Source organism: Momordica charantia, assembly GCF_013281855.1.
Source record: "Momordica charantia cultivar OHB3-1 chromosome 2 unlocalized genomic scaffold, Mcharantia_2.0 BLBB01000002.1, whole genome shotgun sequence".
Lineage (NCBI taxonomy): Eukaryota > Viridiplantae > Streptophyta > Magnoliopsida > Cucurbitales > Cucurbitaceae > Momordica > Momordica charantia.
Window position 1 is genome coordinate 4,835,810 of NW_028275160.1, and position 22,913 is coordinate 4,858,722.

The 22,913-nt window shown below is 35.2% G+C and overlaps 3 protein-coding genes across 11 annotated transcripts; all 3 read right to left on the minus strand.

Annotated features, from left to right (window-relative positions):
• Positions 1–4,430: 4,430 nt before the first annotated feature.
• RLP29 (receptor like protein 29) lies at positions 4,431–6,095 on the minus strand. Its single transcript, XM_022293940.2, has one exon. It carries the CDS (start codon positions 5,947–5,949, stop codon positions 4,453–4,455), a length of 1,497 nt encoding a protein of 498 aa, XP_022149632.2. The 5' UTR covers positions 5,950–6,095; the 3' UTR covers positions 4,431–4,452.
• A 591-nt stretch (positions 6,096–6,686) lies between these two features.
• On the minus strand, positions 6,687–11,787 carry LOC111018038 (protein MAIN-LIKE 2). Of its 9 annotated transcripts, none has more exons than XM_088120875.1 (9): positions 11,646–11,787; positions 10,920–11,035; positions 10,153–10,797; positions 9,863–10,030; positions 9,376–9,765; positions 8,349–9,296; positions 8,154–8,242; positions 7,917–7,985; positions 6,687–7,013 (listed from the first exon to the last, which is right to left on the minus strand). In XM_088120875.1, the coding sequence occupies exons 2-6, from the start codon at positions 11,025–11,027 to the stop codon at positions 8,355–8,357; spliced, it is 2,253 nt and encodes a 750-aa protein (XP_087977001.1). In that variant the 5' UTR covers positions 11,028–11,035; positions 11,646–11,787; the 3' UTR covers positions 6,687–7,013; positions 7,917–7,985; positions 8,154–8,242; positions 8,349–8,354. The 9 variants fall into 9 exon arrangements, with proteins under 9 accessions (XP_087977001.1, XP_087977002.1, XP_022149665.1 ...); XM_088120876.1 differs by lacking the exon at positions 11,646–11,787 and adding an exon at positions 11,158–11,628; XM_022293973.2 differs by lacking the exon at positions 11,646–11,787 and having other exon boundaries at positions 8,516–9,296; positions 10,920–11,628.
• Positions 11,788–12,943: 1,156 nt separating this feature from the next.
• Positions 12,944–21,610, minus strand: LOC111018106 (serine/threonine-protein phosphatase 5). Its single transcript, XM_022294058.2, has 14 exons — positions 21,325–21,610; positions 20,478–20,671; positions 19,815–19,984; positions 19,636–19,707; positions 18,496–18,646; positions 17,795–17,992; positions 17,196–17,304; positions 16,982–17,105; positions 16,017–16,164; positions 15,401–15,649; positions 14,990–15,115; positions 14,794–14,894; positions 13,505–13,579; positions 12,944–13,401 (listed from the first exon to the last, which is right to left on the minus strand). The coding sequence occupies exons 2-14, from the start codon at positions 20,554–20,556 to the stop codon at positions 13,345–13,347; spliced, it is 1,659 nt and encodes a 552-aa protein (XP_022149750.1). The 5' UTR covers positions 20,557–20,671; positions 21,325–21,610; the 3' UTR covers positions 12,944–13,344.
• Between the last annotated feature and the right edge of the window lie 1,303 nt (positions 21,611–22,913).

Genomic DNA, 22,913 nt, shown 5'->3' on the forward strand with positions numbered 1-22,913 from the left:
GTAAATTCGATTTTTCAACTCACATGTTGTACTAAAAAAATATTGCTGCGAAAACATGTCTCCTTTCATCTATTCTTCAGTGAAAATTTGTGAGATAATATCTCACTTTGACAAAACATTAACGGATATCTGGGGAAGGTGTTTGGCTTGGAAATGTTAAGTCTAAGGGAGTCGTGTATCCTGATTTGTGTAACATAAGCCTTTGTTTGGGGCCTATAGCCTAGATTTCGATAGCTTTATTTTTAATTGTTTAGCGAACCATTCAATATAATCTTACATTTTTTTTATTTAACAATTTTGGTGAGAATGTGATTGTTCAGGGAGAATAATTGGGCACAAAAGGGAAGTTGTGAGATTAGTAGAGACGAGCAGATAGATGACAGAAAGAGGTAATTCTTTTTCTAATATATGGAGATGGAAGATTCAACCTACAAACTCAAAAGAATAAATAAAATGTTTTAATCGTTGAGCCATACTCATGGTGTATACGTACGAAAATGAGTAATTGTTAAGAATAAGAGGAAAGTGGCGGTGGACTACCCGAGGCCAACCCCACCCCATTTCAACCTAACGTACCAAACGCTGCCAAACTTGTACGTGGGATGCATATATGGAGATTGTTACTACTGTATTATTTCTTCTAAGTACTCTAATAATAAGGATAAATTCAATATCATAGGGTCCACGAGGTCAATCATTTAACCTTTTTTTCCATCACATGTTATCTACTATTTCAATGAATTAAACTCTATTATTAATTGAAGTTCCATAGTAAATAATTGTTCATCCCCTAACTCATTTTCCTTGTCTTTTAAAAAAATTGACATCTTTACTATGATTGAAACAATTTGTGCTGTATTGAAAAAAAAAACCACTTTAAAGTATCATTTTGCATCTCAATAACAACGAGAGATGTTAACAAATATAATGCAATATAATTTTTCCTTCGCCCTTTTCATATAGATTTTAATTTTTAACCCGATGTAATATTATTACTTTTTTAAAATGAGAAACAATTAAGTTGGTAGTAAATGGATCATTGATATATAGATCGTTGTTGTCGTTTATACAACCACGGTATAGAGTTATTTACGCATCTACATATTAGGTAATTTTCAACCAATGACACAAGTATACCATTTTGATCTTAGAGAATTTCTCTCCACTATTGTAATGCTTTTCATTTACCAACATCTCTTAAAGTTCATCAAAATGGCTTTTCTCTATCGCCCCTCACCTGAATTCTTAACAAACCAATATTAATATAGCTTAACAGCTAAAGTATCTATTCATCCTCTTCCCGTCAGAAGTTCAAATCCATTTATTGTTCTAAAGAAACTAAAATATGTTATCTTTAACGTACGAAGAAAAGTAATCCCTTTTGCTTTGTGCTTGAACTACAAAATATTTTCAAAACAGGGGCTAAAATCTTACCTTCCAACCGTTTATACGTATAATCTTCCTATTCTAAACATTAAAATCTTAATTTGTCTAGATAATTATTTTGTAACGTTAGACAACTAAGGCGACGTCTTATTTCTTCTTCACTCCGCTCTTGTATATTTGGAAAGCAACTACCTATTATATCCTATTCCTACTCCTTATTGAGGAAGAAAGCACAGTGGAAGAGGCTCTAATTTATCAAAGTGGTTCATAAATGGGCTCAGCCTTAGCTCTCTATATCTCTATATATGCAAAATGATCTGTGACTGATGGAAAAAGTGAATTTCCTTTTGCTTTCCCTTTTTGGGGATTTCTGTGGGGTTAATATCTATAATAATGGATGCCCCCTTGGATTCTCTTGCTTGTTCTCTTCTTCCAAAAATTGGTAGATTTTTCTCTTTGCCTACTGATTCTTCTTCACAGTGGTCTCAAATACTGCATTTTTTTTGTTTGAAGGACTCAGCTTTAAAACAGCAAAACCAATCACACAAAACAAACATGGGCAAAAAGTTGGTTTCTTCAAAGCCATTTGTGTTCCCTCTATTAATAGTTAAAAAGGAACCACCAATAATTTTGTCTTTTAAAAGGTTAGATATGAGTGAACCGAAATGCTATATGTATTATTTGATCTAAAATATCTATTACTATTATTATAGATAGGAAAAAGTATCTTATTATGTCCCTCGGCTAAAGGATGATTCAAGAGTCGAGTCCTTGAACACGAATCTCTCAAGAACTAATACATAAGTCGAGCCTTGTTAGGCAAAGGCGAGGCATGAACCATTGGGCAAAATTGCCGAGGACGAATAGGCCAAGGAAGACCCAAAAGCTAAGCTCTAGTGGTCAAGTGAGTGCATAGCTAGCGTGATCTTCTAAACTAAATTGTCTAGCTCTTTAGTGGAGGTCTCTGGAATCGAGAAGATTTTAGAGTTTCTCTGTGTAAATAAGAGGTCTCTTACTACACAAACAGACTCGATTATAACTTAAGTATTGAAGCGTGGATGATGTACAATCTCATTATTTTCCAAGTTCCATGCCTCTCTTAAAAAAGATTAGCGCGGGATGACCCATTTTATGCATCAACAACTATTATTTTATCATTTTCTTTTAAACTATATTTAGGTACTGATTTATTAGTTTAAGAAATCAAATGGATTAATATAGCTTTTATGAACACAGCACGCTAATCGAGGAATAAGTAATCATAAAGAAAAAAGAAAGAGCATAATCCTACGTACATATATTTTTGTTGGTCATTCAAACAGTTACAAAAGCAATATTTTTTTCCCGTTAAAAGTGAGATATGCTCAGAGAGTTATAAAAATAAAATAATTTTATTCATCATTTTTCCAATGTACTTTCTTGGAAGGCCAAAAAAAAGTGGCAGTTTCATTTGAGAAGCAACAAAATAACATAAAGTATTTAGTGGAAAAATGTTTGAAATGTCATCTGCTTCTGTTGAACAAGACAAGAACAAACAAGTACAGGGGAAAAACACAAAGAAAACTGTTTTTTTTTCCTTTTCTTTGAACAGCACCCATCAAAATGCTATGAATATGAAAAATCAATTCACCGTCATATTACTCGTATTCCATAGCCATGGAAAGAAAGAAGGTAACTTTTCAACAATATCAAAACCCAAATGAATAAAAATGGGATTTTGGGCACATGGTATATAAAAGCAAAAGAAAATTCTGCTGGAAAAAAGAGGTAACTTTCAGAAAGTAAAAAAGAAAACTACAGTGGAGGAGTAGCAGTGGAATATGGCACTATTCTTTTACAACTGTTGTGAAAATTGAAATGTTAAAGTAAATTTTGTTTTGAGTTTGGTGGGTGCTTTCCAGCTCTTACAGTATTTCAAGTGTCCTTTTGGGGTCAGTTTTTTTTCCCCTTTTTTCTGATGGTCTTGTTTCATCACCTCTACTGTTTCTGTCCCCACTTGTTTGCTTTTTCAATTGTTTTCAAGTTCTCTTTTTCTCTGTTTCTCCCCCTCTTAACCCTGTTCTTTCTTTTGTGTAATTTAAAAGCTTATAACATATGATCTTATTACTACCTACAAAATCAATTTGCAATGAGAGAAGTAGCTTATTGTAACACCGCAGGCCCAAGATTCGGAATTTGAAATTGGCACCTAATTGTCTCGTTGTTCCGCTGCAACAGTGTCTTTATCTAAACTACTTAGAAGAGTAAAGACTTTTCCTACAGACCAACACGAGTTCTTTTTACATGATTTATCCTCATTCACATGCTTCATAATATGGACTACGAAACCATCCAATTGAAGATTGCTCAAAGTCAAGTACGCTTAACTTCGGAGTTCTTATAATTGAACCACCGAAAAGGAAAGTGCATTTTGTTAGTATTAGTAGTAACTATCAATTCTTTTAAATTTTTCTTAATCATGTTTTCCATGATCTCATGATCTTTCTCATTCAGATGTGGTATTGGTACATTCATGTTACCCCTTCTTTTTACTCGGATGTCGGGCGTCACACTTATGAACCTCGTTAAGTTCCTTGATTTCCTCGCTTCAAAATGAAAGTACATATGTTAACAGAATAGTAGATTTACGTCATCAAAGTTACCATTAAGCAGATTGCATTTTGTGTCATATAACTACATTACCTGATGTTCATAAGATAAAAGACGAAACGATGTCGTATCACAGAAACTTGAATTGGGAAAGCTCCAGGCGTGTGTGTGTGTGTTCAAATGAATTGTCAGAGGGTGTTTCCCTTTGCACCATCTTCAATAATGGCACTGAGAGCGACATGTCGTTTTGAAATCAACACTGGCTTTATCACTATGGTGAAACTGGAACTGGAACTGGGATTTTGAGAGCTACTCTTTCCCTCTACTGTCCTTCGCATATTCCAACTTTGACCCACTTTTAATTATAATATTAAAAGTTTAAAACCTATTTAATAGGCACAGGTTAAAAATTTTAGGACCAAACTACTGATTCCTTTTAAAGCAAAATCAATACAGAAGCAAAAAGATTGAATCAATTTAAACAAGAATGAGATCATAGTGGAACAATATACGATGCATTACCAAACAAGGAAGGAAAGCAAATAGATAACAGAAACTTGATTTAGGTGGAGATTTGTTCATTGGTTGGAAGAATGAGGCACCTTCTTCATCAGTTCCACAGACATTTACTCCAAACTTTTGGCCGGTTGCTTCAGAAGGGCTCAAGCAAAGACCTGGGTTTCCACTGAGATCCAAGTTTTGGCCCATCCTCTTCAAGAAACTTGAGTTGAAAGGCACAGTGCCACTCAGGGAGTTTCTGCTGAGATTCAAGTGATATATGCGAGAAAGACCACTGAATCCAACTGGGATTTCTCCAGTCAAATGGTTGTTTTGTAGAGATAAAGTGGTCAAGTTTTTTAGCTGTGAGAAGCTTGATGGAATGGTGCCGGAATAGCCAGAACTAGCAAGCCTGAGTTCTTGTAGTTTCACTAGTTTTCCAAATGCCAGAGGCAGAGAGATTTGCATGGGATTGTCATCCATTATGAAATACTGCAAATTCTGCAACTTTTCCAAGCCTTTTGGGAAGTGCCCACCAAGTTGGTTGCTGCTGAAGGCCAAAAAAACCAAGGAATTCAGCTTCTCAATGCTATCAGGGATGTTGTCTGTGAGCGAATTGGAGCTCAAGTCAAGTTTCTGAAGCAGACCCAACTGGCCAATTGTGCTTGGGATTGATCTAGAGAGCGAATTATAGCTCAAATCCAGGCCTTCAAGGCTCCTGAGGTTCCCCAACTGAATTGGTATGCTGCCTGTGAGCAAATTGTAGCTCAAGTCAAGGTGCACCAAGGACACCAAGCCGAAAATCTCGGGCGGAATCGCGCCCTCGAGGCGGTTTTGAGACAATGTGAGGATCTTCAAGGACTTGAGGGAAGAAATTCGAGGTGGGATCGGACCGGTCAGTGCCGGGTTCGACCGAAGGCTAAGCTGCTGCAGTGAGGAAAAATTTGAGATGGCTGTGGGGGGAACAGAGAGAGTGGTCTTGGTGTGAGTGAAGCAAGTGAAGAAGAAGGCAGATTGAAGGTGAGGAAGATCAAAAATCAATGAAGGGAATGTGGCAGTGGGGTTGCAAGAGGGATTTGGGGAGGTTCCAAAGTCAAGCCTTGAGACATGAAGAAGACTATTGTCATTGGGAGCTGGTTTGCACTCCAGTCCAGGCCAAGAGGAGCCTGGTTTGCAAGGATTGGGATGAGAGAGCCTCCAATTTTGATCAGAGGACATGGAATCCATGATCTTGAAGAGGGTCTCAGCTTCAAAGGGGGGCATGAACATGGCAGTGACAGAGGGAAGTGAGAGCAGAGAAGGAAGAAGCAGAAAGAGTGGGAAGAAACAGTACATTGTGGGAGAGGGAGTTGTTTGGTTGGTTATGGAAAATGATTTCATTTCAAATGGTTGTCTACGAGGGGAGGGAGTGGGGGCTGAGGAGAAGATGTGATTGAAGTGATTGGTGGGGTAGTGGTAATTAGTGTTTTGTGACATCCATTTTGATTGGGAATATGAAAATAAGGTGGGGTCTTCACCACAAGAACAGAAGATGAGAGAGAGAATAACATGTGTGTTCAGCTTTTTGGACACAAATTTCTTTTCTTGTTTAAACTTTTATCAGATTAAAAAGGAGTTCAAACTAAACCAAAGTGATATTACTCCATAAATTTGAGTTTGTGTAGTATAGAATTGATTGAAATGTCCTAATTTATGTAATGTATTTAGATTGTATAAATTATTGTGTTACAGTCGATCTGAACATAACTCAACTGGTTAAAACACCTATCTCCGATCAAAGAGATAATGAATTCAAAAGTTATTGTGTTACAAAAACTTAATTTTATGTGAAGTGTTTGATTTGTAAGTTACAATAGATCTTTGAAATCCTAGCCATGGAAAAACTAGAAGGATAAAATGAACAATATTTCTTAACATTACACACAACCTACTTGATCAATTTGCCATTCCCCTACTAATTCTATAAAATCTGCAAACACAGCTTAAGATAAAGAAATCCCCATACTAAATAATATAGACTCAATAGCCTCATTTCAGATTCTATAAACTCAGTTCGTGAGTGAAACACCCTTTTTTCACTAAATTTCGTCAAAGATTTATGACTTTTTTCACTAAATAAGATCTGAAATGTTGACGCATAAAATTATGTAAGATTTTCTCACTGTTCCAAGTAAGCAATTTATGTCACTGACCTTTTTTCACTAGACTTCAGATCAAATAAACATCATTATAATCTGATTAATCATGTGAAAAATATTCATACTAATAATAATCATGATTAGTTTTATTGTAGTTCCAAGAAACAGAGCATTAGAAATTTGCCCCAATAATCAAGACAGACGGCAGACGCCTCGTTTTCATTTCTTTTTCTGGTCATTTCTTCCCTCACTGCCCTTTTGAGTCCACTCTTGGATTCACCATAGAAAGGGGCATTCATGTCAACTGGCAGCATCCAACACATTGGAACTTTACCCCCTTAAAAGTTAATTGTGATTTTTGTCTCTTCTTCACCTCAAGTTCCAAATCCCACTAAAAAATTCCTAAAACATCACAGAAAATCATGGTCATTAATATAAAAATGAAAAGCTGTATTTCAAATTTCATGCAGCTCAGTAAAGGCATGAGAAATTAATGAATATCCGAGTTCATATTCAGAATTTGAACATAAATAACTAAAGAATGATATATTATTAAATTTTGATAATTAAAGGGTCGATATTCAAATGACATAAATTGCTTACTTGGAACAGTGAGAAAATCTTACATAATTTTATGCGTCAACATTTCAGATCTTATTTACAGTAAGATAGTGGGCCACGAACTTTTAGCTTATTAGAGCAGAAGGCTCAAGCAAATACACCTTGGTTTGAAAAAGAAAAACATGCAGAATTCGGTCTGAGAGAGAAGAACACGGATGGCTAAGAATTATTACCGCATTTCTTGGAGAGTGAAAGGACAACATAGAGAACAGGATAGAGAAAAAACATGATTGGTCTTTTGAAGAGAACTTGCCTCAAACAGATGCAAAATTAATTCAGGGTTATTACAATCTGACCAAGAAATAAATCAGACACTGAGAATCCTTTTGCAATCAGATTTATGCGTGGGTCCCTTTGGTCTTAACTTTTTCCTGGTCTAAAGTCATACAAAGACAAGTGAAAACCAGAAGAATCAAATATGAAAGCCATGAATGTATTATTTATATATGTATATATATTTAAATATTTATTGAGGTGAAATATTAGGAAGCCAACAAAGGGAATCAAACTTCTGGAATGAACAGCAAAATTGGGCAGAGATTGCCATAACTCAACTGGACCAGCTGTTTATTGCAGCTCTTCAGAAAACATTCGGCAATAGGAGCAGAAAATAATTTCAACTAGATATTGCATACAGTGACTATAAGATGAAAACTATTGCTTCTTTAGGAAAAATTTGCTCACCGGCAGTGGTAGCAAACGATTGTTTCATTTCGGGCTACCCTACTTGCTTCACGTACTTCCAAGCGTGCTCTGTAACAAGGGAAAGTTTGAAGTTACTTGTCAATTCAATGGTTATTATATTTTATCATGAAACCAAACTTTAAAAAATAAAAAAAGTAAAACAAAGATTAAATGTCACTTGAATAATGGGGCAAATCAAAATATTTTAACCTATAAATATGCAATATAAAAATTTACATCCAGAAGTCATCAAATGGACAGCTTCAGATGACCAAGCCTATCATCCATCGTGAAGTTTATGCATTAGCTTTGGGCTGCACATTCATCTGTCAGAAAAGAAAATGAAAGCAGATTTAACTTTGACCGAAGGAGGACCCCATAAAATAAAAGGAAAGAAATTGAATACACCACGATTGTATCAGCATCACATACAGTTCATCACAAAGTCAACCAGCATACTAGGACTGCAAATTTTACGGACCAAAGCTTGTCAAAATAATAATACCTCTGTTTTATATAAACATTGTTATTTCCTTTCTGCACTATATCCTCATGAGGTACAAAAGATGACTCTGAAACAATTTCAGCAACCAGTTCACCTGTATGTGGAGAGCTCTTAATAGAGCCATGGTAAAGCTCTGAATTTTCAACCTTGTTAGCTGTGTCAGGAAACTTTGGCACATTAACTTCCTCGGTTGAATGATAAATCTGTGAGTCCTTGGCTTCCTTAGATGTAGGGAAATGATGTGGATTACTAGCCTCCATTGCACTACAAATCTGGGCATCTGTAACTTCACTGATTGTATCAGGTAAATGCAGGACATCGACCTCCTTATGTGCATCACATAGTTCTGCTTCATCGAGTTTAATATCAGCATGGCTTAACTCGGCCATATTTCCACCAGCTGCGTTATGGATCATGTCAGAATGGTCAACCCCTAAATTGCCATCACATAATTGCATGTTCTCGTCCTCGTCAACTTCATGAATCAGCGGTAAATGATTGACCTCCGTATCAACAGAACATAACTCTGGATGCTCCATCTCTCTATCCATGTGATGCAGTTGTAATTGATCAACCTCAATGGCAGAATCACAAAAATGAGATTGTTCGTCCTCACTAACTGCGTTGTATTGCAATTGATCCTCCTTCCTTCCACGCTTTCCAGTACCTTTTCTTCTGACTCTCTCCTTTCCCCTAACCCGTTTCCCAAGTTCAATTTGGGGGGTGGAGGACAAAATAATTGGGCCTCCGACTTGGTCTCTTAAACATTCATGGGCAATGTATCTTATCCTTGAAATCAAATCAATTTGTTGCTGATCCAACCCTTTGGTTGAGAAAGTATCTGCTATGTGTGCAATATCCCTCAAACCAGCATTCTGTTAAAGCTTAAAAAAGATTAAAACTAAACAACAAATTCAAGCAAGTTGCATAATAATCTAAGAATTATGGTCTTACCGTCCTCTGAAACTCAGATGAGAGAGATATAGGCCTCCCAACAAACCTACGAGTAATCTTCAGATACCATTGCATGTATTCATTCTCATCTACACTATCATCACCATCAACAATCTGGAGTCTACGTTCCTTCCATTCGTTAAGCTCAACTTCCATCTTCGCTGACAAGTCAACCCCTCCATCAACACCCCGGCTCTTTCTCTCCCACCGCAGTACATCTTCTGGAATTGCCTGATGCATACCATACTGCCTTAAACAACGGTTAGGAAGATGCCTCTCTGCCTTATCAAAAGAAATCAACATTGTCTTCGCCCTCCCAAGTATCAAAGAACTTTTAATATCTTCTGGAATTAGCATACTGTCCATGTTTCTATAAGGTAGCCACTCCACCTATAGGACAAAACCAATACAAATCTGGTCACACTTTGTGGATTACAAATAGTGGTATCTGAATCTAGAATTACAGAAGGAATGATATAGAAATTACGTCACATGGTTTCAGGGAATCTAAAGCCTTGCGATAAAATACTACATCACGGTTTGCTGTTGGACCACTTTGTTTGCCCTTCCATCTAAGCACAAATGGAAAGCGATTATGCATTGGATCTTGATTTAGCTTCGGACGCCCAATATTAAGGTGAAAGTAACTCCAACACTGAGAAGTACAAAACAAAAAAGATAACATTCAGTTATAAAGGATAATGCAGCTAAAAAAGTTAAACAAATCACATAACGAAGTAGGGGATTGGGAGGAGGGAACCAATCATTTCAGATAACCTGTAATAAGGTTAAGCAACCGCTGATGGTACTTTGTGATCTTAAGGAAGCGTTCCCAAGAGCTCTATACAAAAATGCTAGTGCAGCTGCTCCCCAAGCAAACTTCCCACACTGGTCAAAACTCTCAAACAAAGGAAGGTACATGACAGGTACTTTATTCCCAGTTGTGGTGGAAAATATTGTACTTCCTACGAGGTAAAGAAGGTAAGCACGCGTATGGCGTTCGACAATTTCCATTGGAGCATCTTCATGGCACCGAGAAAAGAACTCTTTCAACCAACTAAGCTTCACCATTCCACCACTTGTATAGCCAGGATCCGGTGCTCTGCCTAGATACCTTTCGCAGACAGAGTGGCAGGTTGTATATGTTAGACCAATAACAGGATCTCCATCAATTTCTAGTCCCAGTAAGAGAACGACATCTTTCAGGGTTACAGTCATTTCCCCAACATTCAAGTGGAAGGTATTTGTTTCTCTTCTCCACCTCTCAACCAAAGCGGAGATGAGTGGATTATCCAGACTAATTGCAGGAATCAATCTCAAGTACCCAAATCCAGCTCTCTCTACTAATTCAATTTGTTTGGCCGTAAGTGTCCACTGATCAAGCTTGGAAGTGTGCTCATGACACCTAAGTGCACCACGCTCCTGTACACGTATTAGTTTGACTGAAAAATTATTTATAATCTTCAAAACTAAAATAAGAAGTACCACGAACAAATGGCAAATTCAAATAACAATTATAAAGCTTATCTGATAATAAACTGCACCTGCCCATCCCAAACCGCTGAAGAAACATGCTTCTCTTGGTCATATAGCACCAAGCTCTCAATTGGTCCGGGATTGGTCCCATAAGGATCCATTAATGATACCTCCATCGTTGCCACTAATCGAACCAGCAAAATGAAAGAAAAACACCAACCATTTAACTAAAGTCCAACTATCAACAATTTCACACGACACTAAGTACGACCACACCACACAGCTAGAAAGACAGAAAGAACTAACCAAAATCCCAGCTTGATCATATTTTGTACAAATACGCATGGGGAACATATTAATGCGCTCGGTTCATTCAATCCTTTAACATAAACTAACGGAGCAAGATTAAAATACTGCAAAGAACAACGCGCCTGAGACCTGATCAACATTATAAATAATACCAAGACAACCAACACATAACTAAAAGATCCCAGAGCGTCTGCCTGGGAATCAGGACTGGCCAAAACATTCACCAGTGGAAGTGGAGCTTCATTCAGTATTCGACGACAAATACGCAAACGCAACATCCTCGGAATTGGATCTCTATAGACGTTCCTTAACAATTTATAACTGGGTTTGGCGCGCAGAATTGCAAGAGATGAATCGAAGGGAAGAAAGGGAGAAATCGAGAGGGAAGGAAACCCTAGGTGGGAGGAGTGACGCAGAGGCAGAGAATATAAATGGTGTGGAAAATTAAAGGAAGCATAAAAAAAAGGGAGGGAAGGCGTTGGAACCTGGCTGGCTGCTGAAGTAACCCCAAAACGACGACGGAGACGACCTCGCACCGAATGGAAAAAAGAAAAAACCCTCGAAACGACGAGGACAACGTCGTAGGAGCCTGGATAACGACTGTATAAGAATACTATTCTAAATTCTAATTTCTAATTTCTAAAATTTCTAAATTCTAATTTCACTTTTTTTTTTTTTTTAATATATGCCGTTTTCGTGGGTGGGAATGGCCACGTGGCAGAGTCAGAAGCGTGTAACCCCTTTTTATTTTGCTCTAGCAATATTTCTGTTTAATTTTCAGCAAATGCAAACTTTCCGGGGGTTTTTTTTTTTTAATATAATTGTTTAAAGAAACCCACAATTGATAATTTTAGTTATGTGAAACTGATTTATTTATGTGAAGAGAGCTACTTCTAATGAAATTTCACGTTACCTTGTTACAAAATTATCTCTTTAAAAATTATATAGTATGTTTAAATCTTATATTAGTGCACCCACATTCATACTTATTTCATTTTTATCATATGTTGAAATGTCTTATCATTGATCCATCTATATAAAATTTGTTGTATTACAAAAAATCTATATAAAATTTGTCTGATCATTATTATTAAATTGTTTTTCATTGAATTCAATAAAATAAATGCTTGTCATGTAATATCATAAGATTTATGGACCAAAATAGATTCTCATGTAACACTGATGGAATTGAATTGAAATGGTGAAAAGTGTAAGGAATAGACCTCTAATTTTTTATGATGGTAAAATGGTTTACTAAAATCAATTATGTTAGTCAATAATGCAAAATTAGAAGCACTTCTCATTTAAAAGAAATATATATATTGCAACACAAGTACAAAAATAAAAAACCAAACTTGCATTCAAGGATAGTTGAGATACATTAACCAACTATTAAATTATGGTAGACCGACCACCCTAAGTTTTGCCTGCAAAAAGAGTTCTATATGCTTTGAAAAGTTAAATACTATTTTGGTTCATTTGATCGTAATTTTAACACGACGCTTTACTTATTAAATTTATTGAAATATAATTAAAAATTTGTACTAATTATTTTATTGTATATAAAATTTGTGTTAAGCAAATAGAGACTAAATTGATCACTTTTAAATATAGGGACCATAATAGACATTTTAAAAATACAAGAACTAAAATAAACTGAAGTTTAATGTACTGAGACGAAAACAAACGATTTGAAACAAAAGATAGAGCAGATGATAAGATGATATTTTGATCGTAGGGACGTGCTGAGCTGATGAGAAAGAGGTTGGTCCAGTCAGGGAGAGGCTTCAAGATTTCACCATCTTCTATTATCATCAATAATAAAATACATTACAGACATATGTAATATATGATAATAACTCAATACAATACAAAGATGACTTTCTTCGGCAGGCAAAATTGCAAACCAACTCCTGAACTTTGTAACTAAATAAACTGCCGTCAATATCATAGGACAAGTCACAAGATTGTGATATTCAAAGGAATGACAGAAAATGAAGGGAAAACCCAACTCGGCCAGAAAATAAAGGGAAACCCCGAACTACAAGTCAGAAGTAAAACAATTAAAAACTAATGTATGTAAAAGAATCAATAGATTGTACTGAATTTGCCATTTTGGCACCAGCTTCTTCTAGGGTTCCTGTGTAGAACATAAAATCTGGGTGTAAAAGCAGTTAAAGTCAGCTATTGAAAGAACTGGAGGAAGTTTGTATATGTCATAGGCTTCACGTCAGGATGTGGCTGGACCAAAGAAAATCAACAGTCAAATCACGTTACCCTTAAGAAAATGCCGAGTTGAGAAAGAAAGCTAGAGGAGAATACGAAGGAGGATGGAGAAACTGACCACAGCTGAGAACGTCACGAAGTTTGGCTTCAAATCGGGTGCTTTGAATCGAATAAAAGCACCTTTGTTACCCATCTGCCATATGAAGATAGCTTATCAATGTCAACCAAACTATGGATCATCATGCTCTCACATATAATAGTCAAATATGGCAGCAGCAGCAGCATCTCCCGAGAATATGAGAGGGATGATCATTTTAACTTCTACGGCAGAAAGCAATCATAAGCTACTGTGATCAGTCATCAGAGGCCATGGAATGCTCCATGATTTAACATGTGCAAACCCCTCTTATACCAAAGAATATATTTGGGAGAGCTTTTGGCATCGCTAGACTCACTTTTGTCATTTACTTATATGTCTGACATTAGGGTATGTTTGGAAGCAATTTTAGCACGACTAAAATCACTTTTCATCATTGTCAAAATCATTTCCACTTAAATTTTGTAATTTTTAAAATGATATACAACAAACTTTAGAAAATGACAAATTTGATTTTAGCTATACTAAAATCAGTCTCAAACATGCCCTGAGTTCCCTAAGTCGAGGAGGAACATTCCAAGAAAGTATAGGGGTTGGTCTGAATTATGGGAATTAGTGACTTATGTTGCTTCTTCTTGGTATGTTCTATAAAGAAAGAGAAAATAACCTGTAATTATTCTAACTTAGTCATTCAAACCTGGGGAACCCTTTCGTTACTCCTTGGTTGGCTTGGGACATACTTCATCTACCTCTCTCTTTTTCTCTTCTAATAGTTAGTGTTTCATTATTAAAAAAATAATAAAAATAAAAATAAAAAAGAACTAGAAGAGTTAGACAGATGTAGGGCCAACCAGATTAAATCCTTGAACAGCAGGATTCAAATACTAACTTAATCCCTAAACTCTTAAATTTATTTCATTTGGATTCTAATACTTCCAAATGAAACTTTGAACCCTGATTTTTGTATAAAAACTCCATTTTGATCCTTTGTCGTTCAATTTCTGTTGTGCATTTACAAAATCTTGCATCATGTTAGAAAATAACATTCCAAGATATTAGGAGAAAAATAGAATCAAAATAAGATTTAAACCTATTAATCCTATTGCCGTTTTGCATTTTTAGATATTAAAATAAAGCATTAAATAGTATGGAAAACCGAGACATAACAAAATACTCCAATGTGGCTCTAACTTTCAGTCCCACGGTTAGCAATCCAAGGCTAACAAGTGGAGTGATCAGATCCAAGTTATTTTAATTTTTACTGTATTTACCTATTATAACATTCACATATTTTAAAGAAAACGACTTACCTGATCACAATAATTTGGAGCAGAAAATATGGTGATGAGTTTACCATCATGCTCAACTTCATAGCCTTCTTCCTTCACCTCGTGAGATCGCACGACTAAGTCTGGTTTCAGTGAAGGATCCTCAAGTTATAAAATGAATGTAGTATGCGAAGTCATTAAATAGACAAGCTAAACCATAAAATTAAGCCATAATTACCTAAATTATTTTCCTGCAAAAATCTTTTAGTTACATCTGGGCCAAAGGAAATACCTACACCACGTTTACTAGGGCCTCGTCCAGGATAAGGTTGTGGATCACTCCATAGCAATTCACACATTAATCCTTAAGTGAAAATGGACAAGGAAATTAGTAATCCATTACTTCAATACGGAGAACGTAAGGCTCTTGTATTACAGAGCCTTTGCCTTGATAAGAGTAAGTAGCAAAGGTTATGCAAAGACCGCCAACAAAGGAAATGGAAGTGCTATCAAACACTGATGGAATAAACTACCAAGTATGATACAGCAGAAATATTTTCGGCAAAAATATGATTACCAGTTCCATCTCAACATAATTAAAACATAAATGGAAGGAACCGCATAAAAGGATACCAATTGATCAACTTACCTTCCTCGGGAGGTTCGCAAAAACGGTTTATTGCTCTAATGTCAGAGAGTTTTACCCCATCAACACCACAAAGGCCTCCATGAACTACAAAAACCTTCTCATTCAAGACATAAGCCAAAGGCAGACAACAGAATACTTCTGCAAACAGTTCCACAAATGTTTCATTCAGCTTCATCATAACCTCGCCTTCAAAACCATACATTTTGTTCATGCTCTTGCTCTCATGATTTCCTCTAGTGAGATGTATTGCTGAGTAAGACAAACAGGATCAATTAGATGGTGGAATTTGCTGAGTCATTCTTAAAAGAGTGAGCATAAAAGAAAATGTCGGGAATAGTTATTATCACGAAATAAAAGCACCAGAAACGCTTTGACAACTAAAAGTAGATTATCTTATACTGCGCAACTCCCTTAACTTATTTCAGACTAAAGAAACTTGCTATATTGAACTCAAAAACACGCAAATCCCAGACATAGTTTATATAAAGTAAACAATATGACTGGTTGATGCAAACCTCATGATCATATAATATCTGCTATAAGAGTAAATATGCAGAGTCCAACCTCAAATACAAAATATGGAGGCTCAGAACAATAGGGATTGTATTCAATTTACCACATGGAGACATGCATTTAAATGCGAACAAGGTGAGGATGACCTCCAAAGAAAATGATCCCCTATCCACGAAGTCACCATTGAACAGATATGGATTATCTTTCGAGGGCAGACCGTTCAGCTCAAAAATATTTAAGAGATCATAAAACTGCAAGAATTAAAAGATGAAAGCATGAGGGAGGCCAATGTCTAAAAACATGCAGACAGAAGAACGAAAGAAAAAGTTGATGCGAATAAAATTGTTGGAGTTGCTCTTAGAACAATTCAATTGTTAGAACAAACAGACCGTTCAAGTACCACATCTATGGTGGAGGAGATTACTGCAAGACATCATTATCAGGAATTAAAAAGGTCGTGATAATTCCGTTATCAAGAGATGCAACTTATTACAGAAAATGATAAGAAAACAAAACCAGCACTTTCACTAACACCCTACAAGCCCAAAGGAAATTACGAATAAGGATCCAACTGGCATGGATTAAAAAGAGATAATAATTACAAAACTGTTTTGACTGCACTTTTTTTTTTTTTTTTGGATAGGATCTTTTGACTGCACTTATATGACTCTAATTACAGTAATATGTGTTTGACTGCTCGCCAACTGCAGAATGCAAGAATCCATAATTCTATTTTTGTGTCAATGAAACATGCATAGAGGTTACCTAAAAGTTTGTTCAGAAAAGCTCCAAAAAAAAAATTAAGCCGTTAATTGTGATTATGGAGAATCGCCATCTAGGTCATAGGTCAAGGCCCAGTTGCCTAGGCCATAAAGAGTTGTTAGTGTGTTCAATTTTTTTATTATTTTTTTATTCAAAGCAGAGCAACACTTCCATTCAAAAAACCCCAAAGCAGGGACAACAAACTAGGGGACCAAGGGACAAGATGTCCCTTCTTAGGTTTGTGTGTTCAAATTGACATTAAACCTAAGAATCGAATATGCATTTCTAAAAGAAGGTACTACTGACCTGACCATGCACATCACCACAAACTGTGAGATGTTTGCCCTCACCCTCAGGAACAGTTATATCAACTAAAGATGGAAGAGCTTTCATTATTTCTTTTGTTTGCTGCAGAATCTGGAATACATATCTAAAGAAAAATGTATCATTAAAACAACACAGCGCACTAGGCATACTAAATAGAGTAATTATTACCTATTATTGGAGGGGCAACACATACCGCTTGTGTAAGGATTTCTGGTTCTTAAAATCATCCATCATTTTCTTCACAAAATCCAATGTTATGACATCTCCCTCTATTCTTGCTCCAGAATATTGAGGATCAACATCTACACTTAAGGAAAAAAGATGGAACTATAGTTGGTGCCTAGGGAAGAAGGCAACTAATAAATCCTCTACACATGATGAACTCTTACAAGAAGAATTAATATTAACAAGCAGTAAAGGCAAATCAAATAATGCAAATACTATTGATGCATTAATTAGTTAATTCTATACCTCTTTGACTGCTTTTTGAATATGAGATAAAAATCCATTAATAGAACTAACCTACTTCTCACCACTCACTGAAATGCATAAAACAACAATTCTTGGTGCAATAAATTTATAATAATTATTAAATATATATATTAAAAAATAGGCGAACTTCTACTACATTGTAACTTGATCACTAAAATAAATTTTGAAAAAGTTAAGAATATAGTCTAGAATAAAGTCTTCGATTAGAAGTGCATTACTAAAACATGAGCTCATCAGTTTTCAAATCAAGTTAATGAATTCTAAAACTCAAGAGATTCTGACAGTTCTAAGAGAAAAAACCTAGAGTCATTGCATTGGTACTGACTTCACTGCCACCCCACCATCGTGTGACCAGGATTACCAGCACCACCACTGCTATTGCAGCTACTACTGCGGCAACTTCTGTGCTAAGAGTTGCAATTGCAATTGCTGTAATTGCTACTGCTGCTGCTACTATAGCCATTTGGACAGTAAATGATGATGAACTTGGGCTCACTCCTATAATGATGGATTAAAGAAAAAAGTATAACCAACATGGATAATCATAGAGATGCTCTGTACTTTAAACGCAAATGAACTTGATATTCTGTCTTCTGCCAGAGTTCTCAATTCTTAATATTGATAAGAATAAATTAATTAATTAAATTTAAAAAAGGTTTTCGAATATTTTTCCTTTTAAAAAAATCAAAATAGAACGGTAGCAGCAAACCTAGGATGCTGACTAAAAAGAAGTATTCGTTAACTTAAAATTTCTGAAATGTATTGTCAATGTGTCGTATGTCGTCATCTTTTCTTACACCAAGAAATTCCTCAACATTCCTCTCAAAGAAGTCATTGACTAATTAGTTGATACCCCCAAAATTCATCCTACGATCAAATATCAAATAAAATTCAATGGCAACAATATTCAACTTAGCTCCAGTGGAATTGCTCGTTAAATAAAGATAAAAACTCTGAAGCATTGCAGAATAAACTAAAAAATATGGGAATGAAAATTATACCTACAGTGTGGAAATCAATAGGATTGACCACGGCATCCCTTTGAGGAACTGAAATAGCAATAGCTTCTTCAAACTTAAGCTTCATAATCGCTTTCTCACATTCCTTCAACTTCTTGATAGTGTCAGGATCATTAGGGCACATCTTCTTGAGCTTTAGTTCATAAAAAATTAATATTAAAAAAAAAACAAAAAAGAAGTCAATTCCAGGATGCTGCAATTCAAGTATGCCTTTAAAAATTAGGAAGTCCTCCACACAGCATGCAACAAATCTGAGAAGCCTCGGGGACTGAACTAATGGCTTCCGGTAAAATACAACCAGGAGCTAAAATGTCTAAACAACAAGTGCCAAACAAGAGAGACCTTCGAATGAATTTTCTCCATTTTTCACCTGCCAGACTTTCTGATCATTGCAACTATAAATGGAAGTGATGAAAAAAAAAAAACTAAATAGCATAAATGTAGCTAATAGGAACTGACGAATCAAAATTCTGCTAGAACAATTGATATCACGGATTAATATATTTTCGTATGAGACGTCAAAAGGAAGATGTTTAGGAAGGAGATCTCAGGCTTACATGCAATGGATACCTTTTCCTATGAGAACAAAGGTTTCAACTCAAAAAATAAGTTACAGATACATGAACAAGAATGCAACAATAGAAAGAGATAAAATAACAGCAAAGTAATTCTTGATGCTGAATCATAAATGATCCTTTTCAGAACTGCAAATCAAAGAAACTCATCCTTTGTGGAACTGCAAATCAAATAAAATCATTCTTTGCAGAACTGAAAATCAAAGAAAATCATTCTATGAAAGAATGCAAACTGATCTACTTATAATTAATATAATGATGGAACAAAAAGATGCATCTAACTTGCAACAAAATATTATAAAACTATCGTGTAAAAAGTGGCATGATTTAATATTGAAGGCTTGATCAATGATACAAACCAGGTAGTTTGTATAAGTTACAATTCAAGTACTGCAGCATGCACATCCAAAAATTGAGCATACAAGATCAACTTTGAATACCTTTGATTCAAAAAAAAAAAAAAAAAAAAACTTTGAACAGCTCGTGGAAAGGAAAGCAGACAGAAATATATTGTTGCAATATTCAAAAGAACCCTAATTAAAAGCACCTGCTGAAAATCTTTAAGTGCTTCTTTGAACTTCCCCATGGCAAGATAAGAAGCACCACGCCTGTAATAACCCTGACATTACAATATACAAGTATATATTCAAAATACATGCAAATAATATTATTAATGTGAAAGAAAAGGGCATAAAAAATAACTAAAGCTTAATCTTAAAACTATGCCTTGGAATATCTAGGATCAACTTCGATAGCTTTTGATGCATCCTCTAGCGCACTGCCATATTCCTCTAGCTTAATGTGTGCAAATGCACGATTTGCCCAATATACAGCATTCTGGTTGTTGAGTTCAATTGATTGCGTATATAGATCAATAGCTTGAACATATTTGTGAGCTGGAATTCAAAACAAGGTTAGAACAGCTCAACCGACAGAAAGCGTATTTACAATAAAATCACCAAAATGTAATTATTGAAGAAATAGTCTTAATTGAGTGAGAAATAATATATGCTGTATACGTGCATTATTGTCAATCATATCATTGAAGAGGGAAAAATCTGTTGTCTGGGGTAAGGACAATTTTTTTTTCTCATTTATGTCATGAATGGAAGTCCATTTTACAAAAACATCATGAACTGAAATATATATATTATGGTATGGATTTATAAACAAATGTCTCTTAATAACAACCTAACTAACAAAAATCAGTTGACAATTGGCATAGATAATTCAATCAGAGTTCAAATCACTCATCACTTATTATCTTTGTCAAAGCAAAAGGAAAATGAGAAAATATATATATAATAAAATTAAACAATCATCAACAACAACAACAAGAACAAATAAAAAAATATACACCATGTATTTAAGCAAAGTAGCATGTGTTACCTGTAAATGCTTCATTGGCTAGGCATTTAATTTCTTCGGCACGCATAATATTAGACTTCTCAACATCCATACTGGGCATTCCTTTGTACGAAGTCAGTTAAGAAGTCTGCATTTCGTAGGTTCCACAATACAACCCTGTCATTATAGCTAACTTGTTCGACATGGTCCTCCTGAGCTGCAGAAACAACTGGTACCTGGCCTCACGAGTTAAATAAACAGTCAATTTCACAATAAAGAAAAATCTTAAGTCATACTAACATTAAGTTACTACAGGGGTGACGCGATTCTACTTTTACAGCCACCCCATTAAACTTGATAGCATTATTGCTCTTACCAGGTGAGCAAAATGCAAGTATACAACAAAAATATATTTATCGATAGAACACTTCAATCCGTACTGAAAAGTTATAGATTATTAAAACCATTTAATTATCCAGGATATAAATCATCCACCCATGCCTTTTCCTCGAATAAAAGCTTCTCCTGTACTCTATTCCAAAACATGTTATGTTATGTTTCTGTCGCCAACATGCCTGCGACACGAAGCTCCTTTAAGCATGTCGAATAATTGGTTTCAGTTTAACCATCAGTTCTCAGCCAATATCCGAATGAACATAGCACACAAGTACTCAAATAGAAGCTGTTAGCCAAAACTTTCGATCACCATAAACAGATCGAAGCTCACAACTGGTTACTTCAGAGTGAATGTGATGTGCTAAGATCTAATGCGACCATAAAGTTGGTCAAAACAAACTATTCAGCAAAAAACCTGACGATATTTTCTTCGCTTTTTCTGGACGTTAAAAATTGAGAGAAACAAATGAAATGCTATAAACAGATCAAGTACCTATACGAAGCTACTACTGCATTGCCTGGATGAATCCGGTCTATGAGATGAACAAGTTCTTTGGTATAGAGTAGCCCTAATTTCGTATGAAATTTGTATGTTCAACAGTTCAACTGTAGTTTGTGTGGGAGGAATCCAGAGAGGAAAGAAGCAGAGATCCGTATTCTCTTCCCTTTCCTTTTGTGTTCGTCGATGCTTCACTTTTTTCTCGTCTTGACAATTGTCAGTAGTTCCAAAAGAACAAAAACAAAAACAAAAAAGTATTCTTAAAGGTTCCGAAAACTACAATAACAAACAAAAACTTCCCAGTTTATATTATGATATTTCCATGGAAGTGAATGTGTCTTGTTTATTTTGCCCTCTTTTCCTTTTCTGGAACAACTACTTTTGCCTACACTTTTTTTTTAATAGCATGAGTGAGATTCCAACTCATAACTTGTTGGTCGGAAATAAGTGTTTCGACTATATCTAATTAAACGTTAAATTTTATATGTAAATCAATTTTAGATATTTGAGTAATTAATTGATAGGTTTATTTATCAAAATATCAAATGTTTAAATTCTACCTGTGAATTATAGAAGTAACTAAATAATTTAATATCGACATTATTAACATTTATCTTATTAAAACCACGTGGGTTCCTCCTCCGATCCATAGTTTTCACTTTACAAAAATTTAATCCAATCAAGATAGATGAAATATCCAATTGAGTCTCAAGTTTCATACCCACTTTAGTTGCAAGAATCTCAAAGCAAAGACAGTAGTGGTATGTCACGTGCTTTTATTTATAATGGCTAGTTTGTTCTCCTAAAGATCACAAATGACCACTCGTGATTTCAAACGTGCTCTTCGCTCGTAATAAATTGTATCCACATTTATCTTTACTGTACCGTGTTCAAATGAATGATCAAACGACAAACAACAATTTTATCCTTTACAAACAAACATTGTCGTCGTTGACATTTTATATAAATGTTTCATTTAGTTAAATTATCATGGTAATTTTTTATCCATGCACATCTAGCACATATGTCAAAAGTTCCATTTGAGTAAGTAACACTAATTCTATCATCTGTCCATGTCACCTCACACATGCGAGATTGAAATATGAAGGAGGAAGATTCCCTAATGCAATTATTTGTCATTCCACAAATAAGATAATTATGCACTTAAGACTTCTTAAAATAATAACCAGAAAATATCAACAATAAGCACTATAAAACAATATGGAATAACTTGTGTCGTAAATTGTAATAAAATATGTTGAGGTCAAAATAACAATGTCCATGTCAACACGAACAAAACACATAGTTAAAACACTTTACAATTTTTTAAATATCCACATTTTTTTTATTGGCGAGTACGACAAATGTTGGGATGGAGATGATTGAAACTCCTATATCTAGAGAAATAACAAGATGTCTAATTGAAAAATCAACCAAACTCGAATATGCGAAGCTCGTATGAAGTGAATCGAAGTTCGAAGTACATACAAAACAAAGTTAGCACTCCGACGTTCTTGCCAGTACACAGTCCGATCTATTCCTCTAGAGATAAATAGTTTCATGTACATTGCGTGGGAGGTGAG